At 43.1% G+C, this 19449-nt stretch overlaps 1 protein-coding gene across 1 annotated transcript in view; it reads right to left on the bottom strand.

The window, feature by feature from the left end:
- Positions 1-19436, bottom strand: part of KLRG1 (killer cell lectin like receptor G1) — a 31315-nt gene extending 11879 nt beyond the window's left edge. Inside the window, exons 1-2 of the mRNA XM_032984127.2 lie at positions 18995-19436; positions 16186-16365 (exon numbers count right to left, since the gene is read on the bottom strand). Of these exons, the coding sequence (XP_032840018.2) occupies positions 16186-16300 (115 nt within the window). The 5' untranslated portion in view covers positions 16301-16365; positions 18995-19436. The remainder of the gene's footprint in view (positions 1-16185; positions 16366-18994) is intronic.
- Between the last annotated feature and the right edge of the window lie 13 nt (positions 19437-19449).

The following is a 19449-nucleotide window of genomic DNA, read 5'->3' as shown; positions in this document are numbered from 1 at the left end:
GAGGGGAGCATCAATGGAAATAAGGGGGAATAATTTAGCAGATTAAGTAGCCAGAGAAGCAGCTACAGAATCATCATTGGTAGTTTTATTGGTAATAATACCAGGGGATTATGAGAATTTAGCCCCAAATTTCACAGAACAAGAAAAGGATATACTTAAAAATAAGGGGGGAAAAGATTCAGAAGGAAAATGGACTTTAGCAGATGGAAGGCAGATGTTAAACAAAACAAGATCATGAGAAATTCAGATCATGAGAAATTCTGTCATTAATACATTAGAAAATACATTGGGGAACACAATCACTTTGTGATCATTTCCTTAGACAATATGGGTGTATAGGAATATATATATGGTGGCTAAACAACTAGTTGATCGATGTTTGATTTGTTAAAAAGTGAACAAAAAGGTAATGAGATAAAAAAAAAAAAAAAAAAAAAAAAAAAAAGGGTGGCTGGGGAATAGGAGCTAGCCATACAAAGCCTCCAGGTAGACTTAACAGAGCTACCTTAAATACAAAGGTGGAAGTATTTGTTGGTATTAGTGGCTCACTTAACTCATTGGGTGGAAGCAATCCCCCACACCAAGGGCAATGGCAAGCATGGTATCCAAGGTGTTACTGGAAAACATTATCCCCAGATATGGATTAATAGAAAGAATAGACTTGGGCGGAGGAACACATTTCATTTTAAAAATTATATACAACAGCTATCTGAAGCCTTAGGGATCGAATGGGCATGGCACACCCCATGGCATCCTCGGAGTTCTGGAAGAGGAGAAAGAATGAATCAAACTTCAAAACAAACCTTGACTAAGTTAATGATTGAGACTCAGATGTCTTGGATTAAATGCCTGCCATTGGCCTTATTAAGGATCAATACTCAGCCACGAACAGACCTGGGTATTTCTCCCTATGAAATGATGTTTGGATTACTATGTATGAGTAATGACAGGGATATTGTCATCCCTGAAGTAGGAGATCAGTATGTAAGAAAGTATGTAATAAGAATTGGTAACACTTTAATGAAACATTGGTAACACTTTAATGAAACTGAGAAAGAAAGGACTTCTGCCTCAAATATCACCATTGGCTTTTAATATCCACAATGTAAAACCAGGTGATTGGGTATTGATAAAAGTGTGGAAAGATTAATCATTAACTCCCGAGTGGGAAGGTCCATTTCAGGTGCTGCTGACCACCGAGACAGCGATCTGAACAAAAGAAAAGGGGTGGACTCTTGCCTCCTGAGGAAAAGGACCGGTGGAAAAGCCTCAGGAGTGGACTGTGGTACCATCAACTGACCAACTACAAGTCACCCTCAAAGGACTAAGTAAATTCATCAGGAGGGGATTGAATGACTCTTAACCAGTGGTTTGACTGGGTTTTTGACTGGGTTCAGAGGTAACACTGTGAAAATTTACTTATTCATTTACTTACTTGCTGTATAAGGAAACAAAAACAAAAAAACAGACAAAACCAAACAAAAAAACTGTCAGGGAAAAGCTGGCGTTTACCGAGCATTAACTGACAGACATGTGAGATTATGAGCATTTTGGAGTCAATTAGGCATTGCTAGAAAATCAACCTAATTGAGTAATACCTTGTCTCGAGTGTATGCATGGATGTCATGAAGCGTGGGTTTTGTGTGAATGTGAAATGTGTCACCGGATGTGGTATTTCTTGCAGATGGAGAAAATTGTCTTATAACTGTATAGGGAAGGGGCATGAACTGTAACCTTGATTTACGGGGAAAAAGAGGTTAGTCCCCAGAATTTGTGATGTCCCTGAGAGTTGATGGGAGGACACTATCGGAAAGTGCCAAAATTTTGCTTTGCTTAGAAACAAAGGAAGTGGCTACAAAGGAGCTGCACTTGAATTGACTAACTCTTAACACACGGATTTGTTAAACAGTAGAGGGCAAGACCGGGTTAACCTCTGTGCTCGCCACCAAGAAGACCTTTTTCTCAGCTGTGGGCTGCAACCCCATAGGCATGAGAGGTGGGAGTATATGTTATACCGGACCTCTGCTAATCATCCTGGTATGGTTTGCTTTAATAGTGGCAAATTTGTGCAGCAAGTGCTTTACTGTTATGTCCAACATCAGAGTGGCTTTGCTTTCCCAAAGACAGAAGGGTGGATGGAGATATTTTTAGTGGGAAGAAGAGAATCCAAGTAAAAGATGTGACAGAAGTAAAACAGCCAGTACCAAAACCGCCGAAAAGACCTATAACAGAATTTTCGACATGGTTAACCAAAGGAGATGGTGGTTTACATAAGCAGATACAACTACATGGGCACTTGAAAGAGGAACATTTACAAGGGCAAAAGATATGTAGTAAAAAGGCAAACAAAGTGAGGGCTACCAACATCAAGGCTGCACAATAAATTGCTGCCCATGCATAAGCACGCTCCATTGTTTTCGCGGTATCGGAGGTACAAGAGTGAGAGCGCAAGTGGTGAACCTGCCTGGTCTGTAGGGATCAGGAGTCAGGGTCCACGTACGCAGCAGGAAAATGGATTTCCACGCCCCCAGTCCAAAGCGCATGTGTTGTTGGAAGGTCTCGAAAGTTCGGCTATACCCGGATGGCAAAAACAACTGCCAGGCCCGCCCAGATCTAGGCAGCACAGGCATTCTGGGTGGAAGAGAAACTTCTGCTCATTGCGCACTTGGACCTTCCTCGGTCAAGCCGCTAGCCTGGGGCTGGACTATCCCACTAATCTTACTGATCCCGCTGGATTGCAATCTTGGGAAGATGGGAGTAGGGGACGATCCCGTGTGCGCCGCCCTGCTGTTAGGATTTTTCATTATATTGGTGGTGACTGTCGTTGCCATCGCGGTATGCGAGGGAATGTCTCGTGGCTGGTGTCGGAGATCACCTCCTCCCCCCAATCCTCCAAGATCACGAAGACAACTAAGACGCCCTCGAAACCGTGATGAGGTGATGGAAACAGACTTATAGTTCAAAGAAGAAAATGTTATTGATCAGAGGAGTTACCGCGCGGCGCGTGACTGTTGTTCTTGGACTCTGTCTTTCTATCGCTACCGCCCCGTGAGTAAGGGTAACAAGACATCGAAGGACAACATCCAAAGGACAGTGCTGATATCTTTGGTTCTTACTTTTTCTCTTTCTGATTGTGTCGCGTGGGACTTTGCTGGATTGTTATACAGTTAATTATTTCAGGTTCTTGTTTGCTAATAAATTGTTGATTATTGTTTACAGAGTGTCTGATAGTACGGTTGACTGTGCAGTTCGGCACACAGCTCGAACTTGCTTAACACCAACAGGTGAAACAGTAGTAGCAAATTGCATGTTGGTCACAACTTGTTGGATTAACTGAACAAAGCAAGGAATAAATAACACACGGCAAAAACATTAAGGCGACAACTGCACATAGCAGATAGAATAAGAGCTGTTTTACCTATGGTGCTCTGAAAACACCCTCAATGTTAGACTCAGAATGGTGGGATGATCTATTAGGAGCTTCCTGGTGGAAAAGATTGTTGTGAATGCGTTATGCCACGTGAAAACTATGATTGTAATTGTAAGGTATTATCTTGAGAGTGTTATGATAAATGTTGGAATTGTGGAAAAAGGTTTGTTTGCAGTGACGAAAATGAAAGTAGCATCTAATAAACAATAATAGGATAAAAGAAAAAGGGGGGATTGTAAGAAACTATGAACTAAGGGTATTGTTTATTGAAATTTATGTTAAGCTCAATGTAAAGGTTAGGCGGCAAAAGACAGAAAAACTGCTTATGCAAATAGCTGCCAGACACCGCTTGTGTGAGACAAGATAACCTGTGAGACAAGATGACCGCGTGAGACAAGATAACCGCAATTGCTTACACAAACCAGATACTTGTGCAAGCAGAAGGGGTACTGATCAAAGACAACCACGAATGTAAAAATGTATAAAAAGGAACTGTTTGAACTGATCAGTACGGCAGTTGGCGGAGCGCAGACTCCCCTGTCGTCCAGCGCTGTCTTTGCTGTAAGCATCATTCTTCTGGTAGAAAGATCTTTCCTAAGGTAAAGGTTTTGTTGTGTTTCCTGAAGCTTGCAGGATCTTCTAGCTGTAAGACTATGAACTAAGGGTATTGTTTATTGAAATTTATGTTAAGCTCAATGTAAAGGTTAGGCGGCAAAAGACAGAAAAACTGCTTATGCAAATAGCTGCCAGACACCGCTTGTGTGAGACAAGATAACCTGTGAGACAAGATGACCGCGTGAGACAAGATAACCGCAATTGCTTACACAAACCAGATACTTGTGCAAGCAGAAGGGGTACTGATCAAAGACAACCACGAATGTAAAAATGTATAAAAAGGAACTGTTTGAACTGATCAGTACGGCAGTTGGCGGAGCGCAGACTCCCCTGTCGTCCAGCGCTGTCTTTGCTCATATTCTACTTGCTATAATTAATAAAATTATAATTGGATTATGATCCATTGTGGTCTCAATTTATAACAATTTCATGGTGCCGTGACTCGGATAAGGAACGGTGGGCTTCTGTCCTCCGGGGAGGCGCCCCGCGGCAATCCGCGGCCCCGCGACTGATAGCCCACCCCATCCTTACCGACGAACCTAAATTCTAGAATAATGAGCAAAGGAGAAACCGGTAAAATCCCATAAAAATTCTGTGCACGGGAGTCCGGACGAAGACGCAGGATGCGTAAGTATATTGCGAATTTGTTCGCGGGTTTACCGTTCGGGCGGGATTGGGTTTCCTGGATTATAACGAATGAGAGGTTCGATATACTGAACCAAGCGAGTGCGGACCCTTAAGTACTGCGTTTCCCATTACCCGCGAGGGACTGGGCCAGGAACAAGGGGAGCAAGTGAGTGTGTGTTTGTGGATAATCCAGAAGATGGGGGCGAAGGGCAGCAAGCCTTCGACTCCCATGGGAAGGGTACCCACTGTACCTAAGAATACCCCTCTGGCATATATCTTAGACAATTGGAGATATTTCCCTGGAACACTAGGGAAAGATAAGCAGAAAATGATAGAATATTGTACTAAGATATGGGGAGGGAAGAAGATTTCTAAAAATGTCTTTTGGCCAGTCTGCGGGTCAGAAGAAGATTGGATAAGGCAACAATTAAATCTCTGGGTTAATAATAAAAAACCCCTTAACCCGGAAGAAAGTCAGTATGCGGGAGTGTGGCTAAAAAGACTGGGAGCTAGACTTTACCCGCTGAATGAAATAAACTAAACAAAAGAAAAAGAAGGAAGGGTTAGACGAAACCCTTCTAACCCCCCCTCCTTACATTTCCCCTCCTGCTCCCACAGCCCCTCCAGAGGTCCCCAGAGCGCCCACTCCCCCACCGGAGTCGGAACAAGAGTCTCCCCCTCCTCCTAGACGTGTAACTAGAAGCCAAAAAGGGGCAGCTCAGATGTACCCCCTAAGGGAAATACCCATGGGGGGACCTCAACCCGTGATCGGATATATTTCCGTACCCCTAAACTCGGCTGACCTATGAGATTTTAAAAGAACCGAGATGGGAAACTTAATTGAGGACCCACTCAGAGTGGCAGAAAGATTAAATCAATTTTTTGGACCAAACCTTTATACTTGGGATGAGATGCAATCTATCCTTGGTCAATTATTTACTACCGAGGAAAGAGATATGATTAGACGAGCAGGAATGAGACTGTGGGATGCTCAACATGCCCAGGGACCTCAAGCGGATATTAAATGGCCACTCCAAAGACCTAATAGAGATAATCAGGATCCGGTGCATAGAACTCATATGCAGGACCTGAGAACTATAGTAATTCAGGGAATTAGAGAAGCAGTACCCTGTGGCCAGAATATTAATAAAGCATTTAATGAAATGCAAAAGAAAGATGAGAGCCCTACTGAGTGGCTGGAACGACTGAGGAAAGCCCTTCAGCTGTATTCTGGGGTAAATCCAGACGACCCTTTAGGGCAAGCACTCCTCAAAACTCAGTTTGTGGCAAAATCATGGGAAGATATCAGAAAGAAGATTGAAAAGTTAGAAGACTGGCAGAATAGAGGGTTGGATGAATTATTGAGAGAAGCTCAGAAAGTCTATGTAAGGTGAGAGAAAGAGAGCAGCAAGCGACAAGTAAAAATGATGGTAGCAGCGGTCAGAGAGGATCGTAAAGGACGAACTGGTAAACACAGATCTGCTGGAACGAAACAAGGGAACGTAGTAGTAAAGAAGGAACAGAGATGTTGTTTTTACTGTGGAAAGAAGGGACATATAAAGAAGAATTGCAGAGAAAGGATCAGGGATGAGGAAATATTGAAAACGGAATAGGAGAGCCAGGGGCTCTATATCTTAGGGGACCGGAGTCATCATGAGCCCTTGATAAAATTAAAAATAGGTCCCCATAAACAAGAGTTCACCTTTTTAGTAGACACTGGGGCTGAAAAATCGACTATTAAACAAATACCTGAGGGATGTAAAATTTCCCCGGAAAAAGTACAAGTAATTGGGGCAAAAGGAGAACCATTTAAAGTAAACAAAATCAAAAATGTGGTATTCGAAACTGAAAATAAATTTGGAATGGGTGAACTCTTGCTCGTCCCTGAAGCAGAATTTAATCTGCTAGGACGAGATTAATTGTTGAATTACAATTAGAAATTAAAGTGAAAAATCAAGAGCTAACAGTGTCTACTTATCCTTTGACCGTGGATGAGCAAAAACAAATTAACCCCGATGTCTGGAACTCTCCGGACACAATTAGTAGACTGGAAATCCCACCGATTAAAATCCAAGTTTCTGAACCCCACATACCTGTGAGGGTAAAGCAATATCCCATTTCCCTAGACGGACGGAGAGGATTAAAACCAGAAATTGATCGATTATTAGCACAAGGAATCTTAGAGCCTTGTATGTCACCCTTTAACACCCCCATTCTGCCTGTAAAGAAACCAAATGGGAAATATCGGCTCATACATGATTTAAGGGAAATCGTTTAAGGGAGCACGGGGCGGCTAGGGTTAATCCCTTGCGGGGAAGTCCCAGCGGCAGGAATTCAAGGGGGGATGGGATTTGTGGATGTGCCGCTCACTAATGTAGAAGTGAGGGCGTATAAGAATGAATTTAGGAGGTTTTTAGAGGACCCTGTGGGGCTGTCAGAGAAGATTGATCAATTTTTGGGACCCAGTATATATATACATGGGAGGAGATGCAGTCGATTACAGGAATTTTTTTTTTTTTTCTTTCCTGAGGAAAGACAGATGATCAGAACGGTTGGAATGTGGATATGGGAGAGAGAAAATCAGCAGGGGATACCCGGGGAAAGGAAACTCCCTGTAACCCCTCTGCAGTGGAATCAGAATGAACAAGAGCGGAGGAGAGATATGAGTGACTCTAGGTCATTATAATAAGTGTCTGGAGGAACTCCTGAGAGAAGCACAGAAAGTAGATATTAGGAAGGATGAAGAAAAGGCTAAAACTAAAGCTAAAATTATGATAACTGCACAAGAAGCTGTTAGAAATAAACACAAGAAATCTCAGACGGGAAATCACAATTTGAAACAGGCAAGGGAATGAAAGGGAAGGTGGAACCAAGAGGCACCACTGGCTAGGGAAATCACAAGGGAATGTTTTTATTGTGGGGAGGGGGGGCATTATAAACAAGAATGCCCCCAGAGAATACGGGACCTGTTGGTGTTTGAAGTAACCCAACAGGATGAGGGTGGTAATCACTAGGGGTGTCAGGGACTCTACCTCCTGGGGGATATACCAACAGAAGAGCCCTTGATAAATTTGAAATTAAGACCCCAGGAGGAAGATTATGTAAAAAGATACAACTTGGGCTGTAGGGGCTAAAGGTGAAGGGGTTTTTGGTCCCAGTTATAAAGAATGTGTTAATACAAGGGGAAGATCAATATGCTGTTAATGATTTGTTGTTAATGCCAGGGGTAGGATGTAATTTGCTAGGTAGAGATTTACAAGTGCAATTAGGAATAGGTGTGGTGCTGGGTGAAGGAAAACTAGTGGTTAAATTACTAGAATTATGGGAGGAGAATCGGGGAGGATATTTAGGAACCAGAGCATAACTGTTTGGATTTTATAAATTATCAAACGAAAATAAGAGAAGATCTGTTAAATAAACCTTTGCCCTATAGAGAAAAACTATTTATTGATGGGTCCTCTCGATGCCTAGAAGGAAAAATATTGGGTTATGTAATTATCGAGAGGCAGAAGATGGAAGTGTTTGAAAAGGGGAAATTACCTGCTGGGTGGTCAGCACAAGTCTGTGAACTCTATGCCCTAAAACAGACATTGGTATATTTGAGAGATAAGGAAGGGACAGTGTACACAGACTCAAAATATGCATTTGGAGTGGTCCACACATTTGGAAAAATATGGGAAGAAAGAGGGCTTATAAATACAAAAGGGAAGGAGCTAGTACACGAGCGGCTGATCAGAGAAGTTTTAGAAGCCCTGAAGCTCCCCACAGAAATTGCAATTGTGCATGTGAAAGGACATCAGAGGGGAGCATCAATGGAAATAAGGGGGAATAATTTAGCAGATTAAGTAGCCAGAGAAGCAGCTACAGAATCATCATTGGTAGTTTTATTGGTAATAATACCAGGGGATTATGAGAATTTAGCCCCAAATTTCACAGAACAAGAAAAGGATATACTTAAAAATAAGGGGGGAAAAGATTCAGAAGGAAAATGGACTTTAGCAGATGGAAGGCAGATGTTAAACAAAACAAGATCATGAGAAATTCAGATCATGAGAAATTCTGTCATTAATACATTAGAAAATACATTGGGGAACACAATCACTTTGTGATCATTTCCTTAGACAATATGGGTGTATAGGAATATATATATGGTGGCTAAACAACTAGTTGATCGATGTTTGATTTGTTAAAAAGTGAACAAAAAGGTAATGAGATAAAAAAAAAAAAAAAAAAAAAAAAAAAAAGGGTGGCTGGGGAATAGGAGCTAGCCATACAAAGCCTCCAGGTAGACTTAACAGAGCTACCTTAAATACAAAGGTGGAAGTATTTGTTGGTATTAGTGGCTCACTTAACTCATTGGGTGGAAGCAATCCCCCACACCAAGGGCAATGGCAAGCATGGTATCCAAGGTGTTACTGGAAAACATTATCCCCAGATATGGATTAATAGAAAGAATAGACTTGGGCGGAGGAACACATTTCATTTTAAAAATTATATACAACAGCTATCTGAAGCCTTAGGGATCGAATGGGCATGGCACACCCCATGGCATCCTCGGAGTTCTGGAAGAGGAGAAAGAATGAATCAAACTTCAAAACAAACCTTGACTAAGTTAATGATTGAGACTCAGATGTCTTGGATTAAATGCCTGCCATTGGCCTTATTAAGGATCAATACTCAGCCACGAACAGACCTGGGTATTTCTCCCTATGAAATGATGTTTGGATTACTATGTATGAGTAATGACAGGGATATTGTCATCCCTGAAGTAGGAGATCAGTATGTAAGAAAGTATGTAATAAGAATTGGTAACACTTTAATGAAACATTGGTAACACTTTAATGAAACTGAGAAAGAAAGGACTTCTGCCTCAAATATCACCATTGGCTTTTAATATCCACAATGTAAAACCAGGTGATTGGGTATTGATAAAAGTGTGGAAAGATTAATCATTAACTCCCGAGTGGGAAGGTCCATTTCAGGTGCTGCTGACCACCGAGACAGCGATCTGAACAAAAGAAAAGGGGTGGACTCTTGCCTCCTGAGGAAAAGGACCGGTGGAAAAGCCTCAGGAGTGGACTGTGGTACCATCAACTGACCAACTACAAGTCACCCTCAAAGGACTAAGTAAATTCATCAGGAGGGGATTGAATGACTCTTAACCAGTGGTTTGACTGGGTTTTTGACTGGGTTCAGAGGTAACACTGTGAAAATTTACTTATTCATTTACTTACTTGCTGTATAAGGAAACAAAAACAAAAAAACAGACAAAACCAAACAAAAAAACTGTCAGGGAAAAGCTGGCGTTTACCGAGCATTAACTGACAGACATGTGAGATTATGAGCATTTTGGAGTCAATTAGGCATTGCTAGAAAATCAACCTAATTGAGTAATACCTTGTCTCGAGTGTATGCATGGATGTCATGAAGCGTGGGTTTTGTGTGAATGTGAAATGTGTCACCGGATGTGGTATTTCTTGCAGATGGAGAAAATTGTCTTATAACTGTATAGGGAAGGGGCATGAACTGTAACCTTGATTTACGGGGAAAAAGAGGTTAGTCCCCAGAATTTGTGATGTCCCTGAGAGTTGATGGGAGGACACTATCGGAAAGTGCCAAAATTTTGCTTTGCTTAGAAACAAAGGAAGTGGCTACAAAGGAGCTGCACTTGAATTGACTAACTCTTAACACACGGATTTGTTAAACAGTAGAGGGCAAGACCGGGTTAACCTCTGTGCTCGCCACCAAGAAGACCTTTTTCTCAGCTGTGGGCTGCAACCCCATAGGCATGAGAGGTGGGAGTATATGTTATACCGGACCTCTGCTAATCATCCTGGTATGGTTTGCTTTAATAGTGGCAAATTTGTGCAGCAAGTGCTTTACTGTTATGTCCAACATCAGAGTGGCTTTGCTTTCCCAAAGACAGAAGGGTGGATGGAGATATTTTTAGTGGGAAGAAGAGAATCCAAGTAAAAGATGTGACAGAAGTAAAACAGCCAGTACCAAAACCGCCGAAAAGACCTATAACAGAATTTTCGACATGGTTAACCAAAGGAGATGGTGGTTTACATAAGCAGATACAACTACATGGGCACTTGAAAGAGGAACATTTACAAGGGCAAAAGATATGTAGTAAAAAGGCAAACAAAGTGAGGGCTACCAACATCAAGGCTGCACAATAAATTGCTGCCCATGCATAAGCACGCTCCATTGTTTTCGCGGTATCGGAGGTACAAGAGTGAGAGCGCAAGTGGTGAACCTGCCTGGTCTGTAGGGATCAGGAGTCAGGGTCCACGTACGCAGCAGGAAAATGGATTTCCACGCCCCCAGTCCAAAGCGCATGTGTTGTTGGAAGGTCTCGAAAGTTCGGCTATACCCGGATGGCAAAAACAACTGCCAGGCCCGCCCAGATCTAGGCAGCACAGGCATTCTGGGTGGAAGAGAAACTTCTGCTCATTGCGCACTTGGACCTTCCTCGGTCAAGCCGCTAGCCTGGGGCTGGACTATCCCACTAATCTTACTGATCCCGCTGGATTGCAATCTTGGGAAGATGGGAGTAGGGGACGATCCCGTGTGCGCCGCCCTGCTGTTAGGATTTTTCATTATATTGGTGGTGACTGTCGTTGCCATCGCGGTATGCGAGGGAATGTCTCGTGGCTGGTGTCGGAGATCACCTCCTCCCCCCAATCCTCCAAGATCACGAAGACAACTAAGACGCCCTCGAAACCGTGATGAGGTGATGGAAACAGACTTATAGTTCAAAGAAGAAAATGTTATTGATCAGAGGAGTTACCGCGCGGCGCGTGACTGTTGTTCTTGGACTCTGTCTTTCTATCGCTACCGCCCCGTGAGTAAGGGTAACAAGACATCGAAGGACAACATCCAAAGGACAGTGCTGATATCTTTGGTTCTTACTTTTTCTCTTTCTGATTGTGTCGCGTGGGACTTTGCTGGATTGTTATACAGTTAATTATTTCAGGTTCTTGTTTGCTAATAAATTGTTGATTATTGTTTACAGAGTGTCTGATAGTACGGTTGACTGTGCAGTTCGGCACACAGCTCGAACTTGCTTAACACCAACAGGTGAAACAGTAGTAGCAAATTGCATGTTGGTCACAACTTGTTGGATTAACTGAACAAAGCAAGGAATAAATAACACACGGCAAAAACATTAAGGCGACAACTGCACATAGCAGATAGAATAAGAGCTGTTTTACCTATGGTGCTCTGAAAACACCCTCAATGTTAGACTCAGAATGGTGGGATGATCTATTAGGAGCTTCCTGGTGGAAAAGATTGTTGTGAATGCGTTATGCCACGTGAAAACTATGATTGTAATTGTAAGGTATTATCTTGAGAGTGTTATGATAAATGTTGGAATTGTGGAAAAAGGTTTGTTTGCAGTGACGAAAATGAAAGTAGCATCTAATAAACAATAATAGGATAAAAGAAAAAGGGGGGATTGTAAGAAACTATGAACTAAGGGTATTGTTTATTGAAATTTATGTTAAGCTCAATGTAAAGGTTAGGCGGCAAAAGACAGAAAAACTGCTTATGCAAATAGCTGCCAGACACCGCTTGTGTGAGACAAGATAACCTGTGAGACAAGATGACCGCGTGAGACAAGATAACCGCAATTGCTTACACAAACCAGATACTTGTGCAAGCAGAAGGGGTACTGATCAAAGACAACCACGAATGTAAAAATGTATAAAAAGGAACTGTTTGAACTGATCAGTACGGCAGTTGGCGGAGCGCAGACTCCCCTGTCGTCCAGCGCTGTCTTTGCTCATATTCTACTTGCTATAATTAATAAAATTATAATTGGATTATGATCCATTGTGGTCTCAATTTATAACATAGCTGTCCCACTTGTAGTTAAAAAATAGCAACATTTATTTCTTTTTTTAATTATTATTAAAGAACAAAACCACGTCTCTTTTCAGTTACAAAATAGAGAAAGACTTTTCAGTGACAACCTACTCATCAGCTTCATGCAAGAGGACAATGGGAGAACTGAAGGACTTGCCCTGGGTAGCTGTTCTCTCTGCCTGATCTCAGTTCCTCTTGTAAAGTCACCTCTGTATCTCTGGTGATGTGGATTTTGCCATCAGATTAAGCCTCAAGAGAATAGAGCCAGCCCGAGGTTCAAAGGTAAAGTGGAGCTGCTTCTCTGCAGATTACAACTGAAAACTAAGTAGAAGGGATAAATAGCTGTTGAAACATAATTCTTTGTTCTGAGACCACGTTTCTGAGGATTTGCACTTCTGTTTTCCTTCCTCTCTTGCCTCGCAAAGAAGCTATCTCTTGCATCCTCCAGATCACTGTTCCTGATTTTAGGGATAACTACTTCCAGGACAAGGTGACTGGGATGACAGTCAGTGAAACGGTTAATGCTGTAAACCCGAGCTGGTGCCTCCTGGCAATGAATAGAGCAGTTCACCCTCTATTGTTTCAAATCAATTGCAGAAAAAAGGAATTGACTCCACTCAGCATTGAAACAAAACCCCTGGGCATGTCGAAACCAGAGCAGTGGGAGAGTTCACTTCAGTTTTTAAAAATGAAAAATTGTGCCATTAGATAACTTTAGCAGAAGAAAAAGAAAGTAAAGTGGGAAAGTAATTTTGAAGTGTTTGAGGTGAATTTAAGCCTCATTTGAACTGGAATATCAGTCCAGGAAAGTGGAATAAAAGATTTCAGAAATCAGGATTTTACCCCTTGCAAAAGGGAATCCCTGCAGATCCCCCTTTTTAAAACAAATTCAAGGGTTTGTGTTTGTTCCTCAGCCCCTGGACTACATGTCAAACTCTTGTAGAAAAGGAGGGGAGAAGTACCTGAAATGAGTTTGAAACAGAGGAGGTAAATGTGAATGGAGCATCCAGAAATATTTCCATGCAGTTGTCTGAGGAACTGTGGAAGAGTCTCCCCCAGGGAAGGGAGAAGGGGACTTGTGATAAATAATAGAATAATTTTGCTTTCGCTAAAAGTAATTAAACAATTACTTCTTAGGCTAAAGCTATTATTAGTACAATGATCCAAATTTTAAGAAAAGTAAAAGACTTTACTACTGGGAAAAGGGGGGAATTGATCTGAGGAAACACCAACCCAACAGCCCCCCCTCTTGGGATGCTCACCAAATGGTCCATATCACAGGGCAGTAACTCCTTTGCAATGGAATGAGAAAGAACAGAATGGGCCATCCCTGGTATCTCTTGTCCTTGAGGTAAGAGAGGAACTGAAACTACTGAGCCATAAAAGACAGAGGAGCTGCAATTTGGCCCAGACTTGAAGGACAAGGTGTAAGTGACCACAGGACTGAATAAAGAAGAAGATAAGATTGTAGAAGAAGCCAGGAGACATGCCAAAGGTGTTGAAACCGGCAGGTGTGTGGGTAAAAGGGGGTTTGAAACTTAAACAATTTGGTGAGCCTGGACAGAGCTTCGACTCCTCGGCCACCCCAGCGCTGCATTTGCTCTCTTACCTTAATAAAGATTCATGAATCCATATTTGGATGAGATTGGCCTTAATCTACCTATAACAGGACTGGTGGACATTTAATGTAAATATCCAATGTTATAACTTTCTAGTATACAAAACACCCTGTTAGGTCTCTCAGTGCTCTGGAGAAATGACTGTGATGCACTGCATTCATGTGCAAGCAACGTGACTCAATATTTTTAGGTTTGGGAGTCCAGATTCAGTTCAAAAACTGAAAGCTGTTCACATTTTATAATTCAGGTCTTCTAGGGCAATCTAAAGAATGTCATTGTACTGTCCCAAATAGGTCCCCTCAGCTCCTGCCTGCGTCAGTATGGGAGCAGCATGACTACCTGGGGCCAGGGAGGAGGATTTGAGAAACAAAGATCCTGTCCTTGACTATGGCACTGACTTGGTTGTTGCTGTTACTACAAGTGTGCCACACAGGCTAGCACTGTCTTAAGTGACTGCTGGACTGATGTTTTGTGGCTTATCTAAGGCTCTCTGGAAGCCAGAAGACAGCCAGGACAACTCTTCATTTTCAAGTAGTCCATGAGAGCCAAAACCAGTTGGTTTGACCAGGGGACTGATCTATACACCTGTGATATACCTGTGATACTGCATCACGGGGATGACTTGGTAGCAAGGGTGTGCATTTGGAAACAGGGAGATGAAATACCTGAGAGTACATCTCTCAGAAGTGATGGAGGCAGGGACAGAGTTGAAAATAATGATCTCCTAAAGAAAAATACTTAAACTGTGCTCCTTAGAGACCCCTTGCACGCAGAAGAGAGCTGGGAAATAATCAAATAATATGCGCAGAAAGTTTGTTCAAAGATCAGCTTCCTTATTTTCGGCCCTCTGACTAGCTCAAAAAAGATGAGGGTACATAAAGGCATTTCAAAAGGAGGAATATTAAAAAACAAAACTGCAAACATCTCAATCAGGTAATCTCCACCTGCAACAGGGTGGGAGTAAACACAAATGGCAGGGAATGAAGGGATGTCCCTGTGTTTTCTGATGCAATGGAAAACATAATTTCTGATGAAAATACATGCAAAACCAAGACTGGCTTCCAAGCAGGTAGAGTGTGATTACCAGATAGGAACTTGGGGGTCTTTGTGCTGGCTTTGTTTCCATAGTGCAGCAAGTGGTGACCAGGCACAGAAACCCCGCATCCCACAGTGAAAGCCCCCTTTGCTGTAACAGCTCTGAAAAAAGGTCAACCATTAAGTGTTGCAGCTGATGCAGCACAACTTGTCTAAAGCACACAGGCATTTAGAGGAAAATTAATCAGCTCATGGGAAGAAGACACTTGCAAAGAATGATCACCAGTGAAAAATCTCACTCTTCTAAGGTGGTATTTCTCAACTAAGCAGCCAAAGAATTTGCTCAGGGTGACATTTGCAAATCCTGAACAGAGGGGATGGAGCAGAAATAAGGAAAGAGAAAATTTAAGGAAAGCACTAAGAAAATCTTCCTGACAGTAAAATGTCCTGCAGAAATGTCTCAAGGCAAAAGCTGAAAATTTGCTCAATGGGAGGTACTTAAAACTTGAACAGAGAAAACACAGGAAAAAAATGCATCACAAAAAAATCCTGAAGAGACCCAGGGGAGAGAGGCTGGATGATCTCATATGCCTCGTCTGTTTCTCATCTCTTATTAGCATACGCCTCTAATTTATGTGTGCTCGCATCTCACCCTCCCTTCAAAGAACTATTGCTGACAATCACTTATTGCTGACAAGCAGACAACTTTAAAACCATAAATCTCTTTCAGCAAAAAGGATGCCTGGGTTTAATGCCCAGGAGTAGAGACGAAATGGACTCTGATGGAGAGAGGGAGGGAAACAATGCTGGGTCTCTAACCCATGAGCTTTTATCACATTAAAATATTCATGGTAATTTTAGAACCAAAGCAACAGCACAGTGAGCTGACACTCAAAATCAGTGGCCAGCTCAGAGAGTTTTTGTTAGATCTTGCTTTTGGTCAAAATCAAATCTTTAGTTGACCTATGTCATCCAGCTTCCTTACCTCTCTTTTCCCCATGCAGCTTTGTCCCTCAGCGGAGGAGTCGGAGAATTTGACAGAAGTATAAATTCTTTCCTCACTCACTTCAGCTGCAGAAGTTTCTGATCTGCTTCCCTCCATGTCAGAGCAAGGAGTACATATGACAAGATGTTCCAATCAGGCTGTTGAGTGACAGGGATCAACACCTGTGAAAAAAGAAACCTGAGGCTACATTCAGAAGACAATAAATGTGAAATTGCAACCTCCATTTCCAGATGCTCAAAATAACCAAATTTATAACAGAACAGAGACCAATGGAAGTGCAACAACTTCCATTTCCTAATCTGATGAGGGATGTCTTAAGAACAGCTGTTTGTGGAAGAGGTAATTAATCACAATGTTCGTGGGTACTCTAACCGTTGCTGTGATTACGGCGATGCAGTAATTGTGAGAATGTGTGCAGCTCTGAAGAGCTCCCTCTCGGGACAGAAGCAGGTGGATAGCAAGAGCACAAGGTGGAAAAACTAAATAGTGAGAGTACAAGGTGAAAAGTGGGATAAACAATGGCTATGGCAAACTGGCAGCCCAAGTGCTGTCAAAACAGACAAGGATTCCTTGTGAGCCTTGCACAGTTCGACAAGGAACCCTGTCTACACCCAACACCCAGTGTCAATGTGCCTGAGACACAGGCAGGCATTGGGAGCTGGCATCCCTCAACACCCTCTGAGTCAAGATCTCAACAGCATCAGTACAGGAGAGGCACGGACATACTGGAGAGAGTTTAGCAAAGCACCACAAAGATGGTAACAGGACTGGAGCATCTCTCCTATGAGGAAAGGTTGAGAAAACTGGGAGTGTTTAGCCTAGAGAAGAGATGTCTTGGGGAGGATCTTATTAGTGTATATAAATACCTGGAGGGTACAAGAGCCAGGCTCTTTTCAGTGATGCCCAGTGACAGGACAAGAGGCAGTGGGCACAAACGGAAACACAGGAGGTTCCCTCTGAACATTAGGAAACACTTTTTTACTGTGAGGGTGATTGAACACTGGCAGAGGTTGGCCAGGGAGATTGTGGTGTCTCCCTCCACTGAGAGTCATCTGGACACAGTCCTGGGCAACTGGCTTGAGCAGGGGGTTGGACCAGGTGACCCTGAGAGATCGCTTCCAAACTCAATCATTCTGTGACTCTGTGGTCAACGATAACAGGAAAGGATAGTTTTCTTCTGAAGTAGAGAAGATTGACCATTGGTGAGAATGGTTCAAGTTGCACCAGGGGAGGTGTACACTGGATATTAGGAAAAATATATTCACCAAAAGGGTTATCAAGCATTGGAACAGGTTCCCCAGGGAAGTGGCTGAGTGACCATCCTTGGAGGTATTTAAAAGACGTGTAGATGTGGCACTTAGGGTTTAGTGGTAGGCTTGGCAGCGTGAGGTTAACAGTTGGACTTGACGATCTTAAAGGTCTTTTCCAACCTAAATGATTCTGATTCTGTGGTGGGGAGTACTGATGTTCTAGCACCCTGAGAAACCTCTCAGCTACATGGTTGGTTTATTTTTGTTTTGATCCAGATTCTGATCCCTTCCATTTCATGCTCAAATTAGAGATGTTTGCCAGGCTCGGGGTGTCATCATTGGTACAGTTCATTTACAAGAATTATTTGGGCATTCTCAACAAAGGAGCTTGTCATGGTTTTCAGTTCTAGGAGGGGGATGATTGCTCCCCATCCTGGTGACATGCTGTAAATCTGAGAAGTGATTGCCTGGGAGGATGCTTAGTTTGAGTGTTGTGACTGACTTGTTACAACGTGCATGTCTGGGAAGGCGTGGTTTGGATATTTCCACAAATTCCTCCATCATACACTTGCCTCTAAAGGTGGCATACTGCACCCACAAGATTCCTTCCAATCCTGGGTAGGGCCTGTAGGCAGCAAGACAGGGAGTCTATACTTGAAAGGAAGGGGAAGACAGAAGACAGCAGAGCAACACAAGAGGAGGGAAGCCTCTCCTGAATGCTCTGAATGGATATTAGGGTAGTCTAGAGAGACCTATCAAGTCCAGAGAATTTGCTATAGTCATGATCAGAGTTTAGCTGGGAATAAAATCTGTGTGGCTGGAAAGAAACCAACAAGATTCAGACACATCTTAAGTGCCCAAACTAAGGGAAAAAGGCTGTGGCCAAAGGCACTGCAGGCTCTCTGCAGAGCCAGTATGATCACAGATGATGTTATTTGTGAGTAAGTGGAGAAATAAAGGCTGGCGGGGAAGAATTAAGAGCTCTGTTTTGATGTGTTTTACCATTTTCTATCAAATTATCAGTAATAAATGGAGTTCTTAGTTTGGACAGGAAATACGAGAGGAAGCGATTGCACCGTAGGAGGTATGCAGGCAATACTCAGTTAATAACTAAGTCTGAATATAAATAAATCCAACTTCTGCACTGCGATATCTGTGCCATACTCCCGGTGGAATCAGCAGTAGGACGCAAGTCGCAGCAGGACTAAATGAGTTTTCCAGGAGCCAACAATGCTCCTTCCCAGTTCTTCGCTACTGAAGCGGCATACTGTAGGGAAGCCTCCCAAGCTCCCCTCAAACAAGTGGCTTCTCTAATATGTTCACAAGTTCACTAAATCCAGCATTTCTTTCTTAGCTAAAAGATGCAGAAGCCTCAGAGCTCTGGCAATGAACATCAGTCACTCCCAATAACAGAGCCCTGGAAAGTGGACTCTCTTACCATCCTGGTGCGGGCATGACTTAAGAAATGTCCTTAAAATAGGCCAGTCACAAATAATTTATAGGTTTATTAATCATACCCAGGATGTGCAAGTCCACAAACCTTGTGCACGATCAGCTGAACCTGGAATTCCCCTGCAGTGGTCAAAGCTTGCAGAAGCTGGAGGAGAAACCTTTATTCCAAAGTGGAACAGAACAGTAGTCAGGCGGGGACGAAATCCGAAGGATCGAGGCCACACAAAGCAGTTTTATGAACAACCGTCTCCCTTGTTTAACAAGGGGTCACCCCGGAGGGACATGGCGGGGGGTGGCAAAGCCCAAGCGCAGCGATGATCCGCCACTGCCTTCAACAGACGGAGCAAGGGGAAAGGCAGGCAGCGGCCCGGCGACGCGGGGAAGCCTTTCACCTTCACTGAGGCGGCCACCTGCCTGCAGGCGAGGGCCAGAGGTGGGAGTTCGGCTTCCAGGAGGAGAAAGAACCGAGTGCCCGGGCTCGCTGCCTCCCGCACCGGCACCGGGAGAGCCCCAGCCCGCGGGCCTGGCCCTGCCCGCCTCAGC

This window comes from Tyto alba, unplaced genomic scaffold (assembly GCF_018691265.1).
Source record: "Tyto alba isolate M040663 unplaced genomic scaffold, T.alba_DEE_v4.0 Super-Scaffold_21, whole genome shotgun sequence".
NCBI classification, from domain to species: Eukaryota; Metazoa; Chordata; class Aves; order Strigiformes; family Tytonidae; genus Tyto; species Tyto alba.
Note: the sequence above shows the minus strand (reverse complement) of the source record. Positions and strands in the feature narration are given on the sequence as shown.